General features: G+C 26.9%; 1 protein-coding gene across 2 annotated transcripts in view; it reads left to right on the forward strand.

The window, feature by feature from the left end:
• Positions 1-7,500, forward strand: part of LOC100214627 (uncharacterized) — a 21,385-nt gene that overhangs the window by 1,087 nt on the left and 12,798 nt on the right. For both annotated transcript variants that reach the window (XM_065805639.1, XM_065805640.1), the window contains exons 4-5: positions 1,923-1,988; positions 3,428-3,536. In XM_065805639.1, the coding sequence (XP_065661711.1) occupies positions 1,923-1,988; positions 3,428-3,536 (175 nt within the window). The remainder of the gene's footprint in view (positions 1-1,922; positions 1,989-3,427; positions 3,537-7,500) is intronic.

Here is a 7,500-nt window from a genome sequence, read left to right on the forward strand (position 1 = left end):
TCATGCAAGGAGTGTACATGCATCAACTGGAAGAGCATGTAAGAAGTGCCACTATATCGACTCAAGGTTTTGACTAGCGCAGGCAATCTTTTTATTAAAAAAAAAAAATTCTGGTCTTGTTATTTCATTTTCTTTATTATATAAACAAAAAATTATAAAACTCCATGTTTATATATAGAGAGAGAGATAGGGAGGGAGGAGGGAGGGAAGGAGGAAGGGAGGAAGGGTGGGAGGGAGGGAGGAAGAGAGTTATCATATTTTATTTACATAATAAAAAAACAAAAATGTATATACTCATATATATATATATATATATATATATATATATATATATATATATATATATATATATATATATATATATATATATATATATATATATATATAATTTTCTTGAATTTATCAATCACTGCTGAAAAGAAGAAAGCTCTAGTAGAAAAAATAAAAAGAGAAACTAAAGCAAGTAAAGTGAAGCCTGAGAAAGAATTCAACTGTAAAAGAAGATGAGATTGTCTTTAAAAAAATGTGAAAGTAGATAATTTATTATTGCAGTAAATTTCTTTGAAATTTTAATTTTGTCTGTGGGTTTTCTGAAAGACAATTGAAAAATCTAGTGTGAAAATGTTAGTTACTTGAAAGCTGAATAAGTTGTTTGTGAAGGTTGATAATACTGAACATGAAGAAGCATTGATCTAGGAATTCAATGTGATCTTAACTTAAAACAAAGAACAGAGATAGAGAACAAAGAACAGATAAGTTTAGCTAATTAACTCTAATCACTGTGCCACAGCTGCACAATTGAATTTATTGAGTAAAATTCTTATTTATCAGTATGTGCCAAACCTAAACACATAGTTTTCAAACGTTTCTGATTGTGTGAATGTGGTTTCAGGTGGCCTTTTGACTACTTCTGTATTAGTCAGCAAGTTCATTGGTAGCTCAAAAAAACATGAGTTCCTATGAACTTCTACTTTCCAGAAATGTGCAATACTATCATATAATTTAGTACGTAAAAGTTACAGCATTAAAGTTTTCAACTTTTTTCAAAAATTAACTTTACATAGCGTCATGGTCGTAATGCTTACTTTTGATCACTTCTGAACAACTTAGTCAGGCTTTTATGTACAAACTTTTTATCAGAAAATTTTTTTAGCTTTAAAAATAATTTTGACTAGCACTTCAAATAGTGATCAACTGTTTATTTTTTTTATCTAAAAAATTAAAACAAACTGCTAAGTGCCAAGTATGATGTCGTAACGTTTTAACGCTTTAATAAAAGTGTTACATCAATCAGTGAAATTGATGTCAATAAGATAGAACAAAATTGTTCTCAGAATTTTTTTACTTTGATTTTGTTTAAGATTAAAAAATGATGATAAAGGTGTTTGAAGTTGTAGTTCTTTGAACTTATTCACTATGCATACAAGATTCTTGTTCCATTCACAAATTTTCATTCACATAATTTTTATTATGAAAAAATTATGTTTTTTATCTTAGCACCAAAATTTAGCGCAAAATTTATTCATGCGTGATGATATTATTTTAGCAATGCAAAAGATTTAACAGCATATTAATAATAAGGTAGCTGCTAATTACTGCATAAAAATTTACACTAACTGTTCTGATTTCTGTTATCATCACATAAAAATCTTTTTATATCATGTGTGAACAGAACTTCTACAAAACTTTTAATACTAATTTTAACACTTAAATGCTCTAAATATATTGCAAATTTTTTTGCACCATATGCTCATATATATTATACATACGAATATATTGCAACATATATTCATCATACCTGTTCAAAGATTTTAACCAAAAGTTTTGTTACAAAGTTGAATTGTGTAAATCACTAATGTTATGTTATTATGGAGTTGTTTATACTATGTCATTAATAACAATTGTTGTATTGAAATTTTTAGGCTTTAAATCAACACCTGGAAGCATTCAGCAATATTATTCCTTCATTTTTTGGAGTATCTTTACAGGTTTGTTTTTATACAATAATAATTATTTGCAGTTTGTTATTAATATTCTTTTTCTTGATTAAAAGCATTATTTTTTTGTTTTTTATTTTCTTAATTATTAGGTAAGTTTAACTTACTGACCAGAAGGACACCTCAATTATTTATTTTTTTGTGTATATTTAGCATTGATTAAAATGATTTTGCTAAGTGAATAAATATTCAAGATGATTGTAAAATTTTGTTACATGTAAGATAGGGTGGAGTGTACACCACCATAATGTAAGGGTATTCAAGGCAATCTTCAAAGGCGTAAAAGTAATTTAGGCAATTTTAGTAGGTGTACAAAGTAAAGGAATAACAAGTTTTTTACGAAAAAGAGAAAGTTTGTTTTTTATACAAAAATTTGCTTGGTTTTTAAGACTGTTTACTGTTTTTATTTTAATATTATATAAGTTAGTCTATTATCCATACATGAATATAAAAATATATTCAGCTGTTATATTTGTTGGGTCTGCATCTTTACAACTACTTAAATATAGCAACCTGCTATTTTTTAATTGTATGCTTGTAATGAATGTTTAAAAGGGCATGTAAATAATACAACTAAATAAATGATGTTTGTTTCTTTAACTGCTAAAATTTTAATGGTAATTTCTTGAATATTTTTAATAAAATTTTTATTGTTTATATTTGTAAATTTTCAACTGACATAATTACATAGTGTAGTTATTTACTTATATTGTAGCAATGCCGTATCCAGTAATAGTTTGGGCGGTACCAGTCCGAAAAAAAAAGCCTTTTAGAAAAAGTCCCCCTTGCCAAATACTCTTCTCCTCCTGTGGTGAATTTATGATGTTATCAATATATAGTTATAAAGCATTATAAAGAATGCATTTTACCTACAAAATGGCGATTTTCCTTTACGCTTAACAAAAACTTAAATCATTTCAAATTTTTAAATTGTTTTTTTGTATTGTTAATGCAGCGTTCATTTACATTAAATAATTATTGTAAGAAATTTATTTGGGCGCATTAGTTTAGGCGCCCATACTGGTCAAACAATATGGAATTCTGGGTATGCACTGATTGTATGCTTGACTGTTTGTATTGCTATCAATACTTGTATATTTGTAATGAAAATACTTCACTTTGTCATAACATAATTTATAATTTTATAAAATTGAATTGAATGTTTTTCACTAAATCAATTTTTTTAAATATTTGTAACTTGTTTTATTTAATGATGCTACAAGTTTAGTTGCTCTGCATTGGACATTCTATAGTAAATTATTTTTTAAACAAAGGTTCAGCACTCTAAAGGGGTGAAACATAACACACCATAAAATTTTTAACATAATTATACTAATTATTATAATGTTTAAATTGTAACTTAAACTTTTATATTTAGTTTTAATTCTTGCTCAAAAATATTTTTATTTTGATTACTCATGTTTTTTTAGATGTTATATGGAAGATTGAATAGTCATTTATTTGGAGACGATGATAAACCAACTCCTCAACATATTTTAGACTCTCTTCCTAGAGTCAAAGTAACAATTGCTCAATTGGGTTAGTTTTTGTTTTTAAACTCAACATAAAATCAATTTTTATTTTTATTTTTAGTTTAATTCAATATCAGTTTCTATAGCTAAAATGTTTTAATTTCAAAAATATTACAAAAATGTTTTTTTAATTACATCAAAAGTTTAAATACTGTTATTTTAAAGTGTTTGAAAATAGTATAAATAAGTTTAAATATGTTTAAAATAAGTTAATTATGTTAGAGTGAAAGGGTAGTTTTGACTTATTAAGCTATTTTGTTGTTTATAGACAATCGTTCCTTTTATAACAGCAATAAGTCAAATAAATAATGCATATTTATGCCATGAAGATATATCTATAAAAAACAATTGCAAAATGTTTCAGAATTTTAGAATTTCATTCAAAACTTTTATTTTATAATATTAAAAAATGACAAAATTGGTGCCTTAATATAGTAATTTTAGCACAATAATGCAGCAAATTCAGCATATTTAAAGTAATAAAGATTATTGAAAAACAAATTGATAAATTTAAAATATCATAAAAAACTTAAACTCTGCTTATAAAGTAACTCCAGCCTGCTGGAAAGCGGCATCTGTTATCCCTATCTTCAAAAATTCTGGAGAGCGATCTGATTCGTCTAACTACCGTCCTATTAGTCTTCTTCCTATCATAAGCAAGGTTTTTGAATCTTTAATTAACAAACACTTTATTTCTCATCTTGAATCTAATCACTTACTTTCTGACCATCAATATGGATTTCGATCTTCTTGTTCTACAGCTGATTTGTTAACAGTAATAACTGACAGGTTTTATCGTGCATTAGATAAAGGTGCAGAGGTTAAGGCCATCGCTCTCGACATTTCAAAAGCTTTTGATAAAGTTTGGCATGCTTGTCTTCTCCATAAGCTTTCTTCTTATGGTGTATCCGGCAAAATCTTTAAGATCATTGAATCCTTCCTTTCCAATCGTATCATAAAAGTTGTCCTCGATGGACAACACTCTTCTTCTTATTCTGTAACTTCAGGGGTTTATCAAGGTTCTATCCTTGGCCCTATACTCTTTTTAATTTACATTAATGATCTTCCAGATATTCTCTCATCTAAGGTGGCATTGTTTGCTGATGACACTACCATTTATGCTTGTCGTGATAAAAAACCAACACCCTCTGATTGCTTGGAGGGGGCATTTGAGCTTAAAAAGGATCTCACTTCTGCTACAGCATGGGGCTCACAGTGGCTGGTGAACTTTAATTCAGATAAAACTCAATTTTTTTCAGCCAATTGTTATCGCAATAATTTAGATCTTCCTATATTTATGAACTGTGATGTACTCGATGAGTCACCTACTCTTCATCTTCTAGGATTAACTCTTACTTCCAATCTTTCTTGGAAACCATATATCAAATGAGTTGCAAAATTAGCATCTGCTAAGGTTGCATCTCTTTATCAAGCTCGTCACTTTCTTACTTCGGATTCTATTCTCTATCTCTATAAATCTCAAATCCGGCCTTGTATGGAATATTGTTGCCATATCTGGGGCGGATCCTCTAATGATGCCCTTTCTCTTTTAGACAAGGTGCAAAAACGCGTTGTAAACATAGTTGGACCTGCTCTTGCAGCCAACCTCCAACCATTATCACATCGTCGTAATGTTGCTTCTCTTTCTCTTTTCTACAAATACTATGATGGGCACTGCTCTAAAGAGCTAGCGTCTCTTGTACCATCTACTATAATTCATTCTCGTGTTACTCGTCATTCAATTAGGTGTCATCCTTTTTTCTGTGACTGTTCCTAAGTGCTCCAAAAACTTTTATTTGTCTAGTTTTTTTCCTCAAACATCAGTTCTTTGGAATTCGCTTCCTTCATCTTGCTTTCCTGATTCATATAATTTACAATCTTTTAAGTCGTCTGCCAATCGTTATCTTGCTCTACAATCTTAATCTTTTCTCTTTCAGTAACTTCCAACTTTAATTAGTGGCTGCTTGCAGCCTTGTTGGAAGCGAAGATGTTTAAAAAAAAAAAAAAAAAAATATCTATTGCAATGGTTTTACTACACGCAACTGACTTATTAAGGGCATTGCATTATATATATATATATATATATATATATATATATATATATATATATATATATATATATATATATATATATATATATATATATATATATATATATATTTATATATATATATATATATTTATATATATATATATATATATATTTATATATACATATATATATATATATATATATATATATATATATATATATATATATACATATATATATATATATATATATATATATATATATATATATATATATATATATATATATATATATATATATATATATATCATGCCTTGTTACGAGATTTCGCTGTGTAGTAAAAACGCGTAACACATTTCTAAGTAACTCAACTCAGCAAATATATTTTGCATTGTTAGAAGTTATATTGCGTCACTAGCGTCTTTTCAAATACCGCACTATAATTAAAGTTACTTTATTAACGCGTTAAAAATCATTCAGTCACAAATAAATTCTAAGTTCTTATTTAAAAAATCATTTTAATATTTTTTTCAAATGCGAACTAAAGTTTATTTAAAAAAAAATTTTTTTATTCATGAAATGTAAAATAATGTTTGTTTATTTTCTTATGATTTTACAGTTGGTTTTTGGTTATTTTATTAACTGTTAATAAATTTTTTCTTATTTAATTTGTGAACTATTTTTAATAATGTTTTTAAACAATAAAGAAATTTTTTTTGTTATTTATCAGTTACCGTTAACATATTCATGATCATAATTTATTTTCATAAATTAAACGAACGTCATTAAAAGTTTACGTTATTGAATTAACTATAAACAAAATATCTTATTAATAAAATATTTACAGCAAAATAAATGGTGTATTTTTTTAACTATTATGGCTAAAAATAATTTTTATTTTTAAAAGGAATTTATATATTTAATTCCTTAAGATAAAACTTACAACACTTTCTTTTTTTTAACTAATTTTTACAATTATGAAACAAACTGTTTCTTTAACAAAAAATCTATAAGTTTACAATTGCGGTTAAATGCTTTTACTTACGACTTTATTTCTTCTGAATAAATGTCACATTAACGACAATCAAAAGATAATTTAAATATTCTAAAAGATAAAAGTTTTTGCGTAGTGCAAAACTGCTGAACGCATAGGCAAATTGCCTTTTTGCAAGCAAAATGTGAGCTGTGTAACGCTTCTTAACAAGGCCTGATATATATATATATATATATATATATATATATATATATATATATATATATATATGTATATATATATATACATATACTTATACATATATATAAATATATATATATATATATATATATATATATATATATATATATATATATATATATATATATATATATATATATATATATATAATAGTTATTGCAATTATTTGATACAAAGTCGTGACCATAAAACATAGAAAGGAGGTCGGCAATTTTTTGCCAATCTCAAACACTTTCAGGTCGGCATTGCCGAATGCCGACCCTAATTCTGGGGGTTGTATTTAATTCTACTTTTTTAGGGCTACTTAATTGTGGTTATAACTCTCTCAACTCTTTAACTCTGAAACACAAACCTTGATAAACAAGGCCGCTGCGTGGAGAAACAAGGTGAGCGCGGTACTTCCTGGGACTTGGTTGGGATCAGACTCGGAACCTCTTGTTATGAAGCGAGCGCTCTACCACTACATCACTACCGCATATATATATATATATATATATATATATATATATATATATATATATATATATATATATATATATATATATACATATGCATATGTCTTGCAGAAGTGTTCTCCGGAGCTATTGTCTATACTTTCAAAACTATTCAACAAGTGCTTATCAGAGTCTTGTTTTCCAGCCTGTTGGAAAGCAGCATCTGTTATCCCTATTTTCAAAAATTCTGGAGAGCGATTAGATTTGTCTA

Source organism: Hydra vulgaris, chromosome 09 (genome assembly GCF_038396675.1).
Source record: "Hydra vulgaris chromosome 09, alternate assembly HydraT2T_AEP".
In the NCBI taxonomy this organism is placed as follows: domain Eukaryota; kingdom Metazoa; phylum Cnidaria; class Hydrozoa; order Anthoathecata; family Hydridae; genus Hydra; species Hydra vulgaris.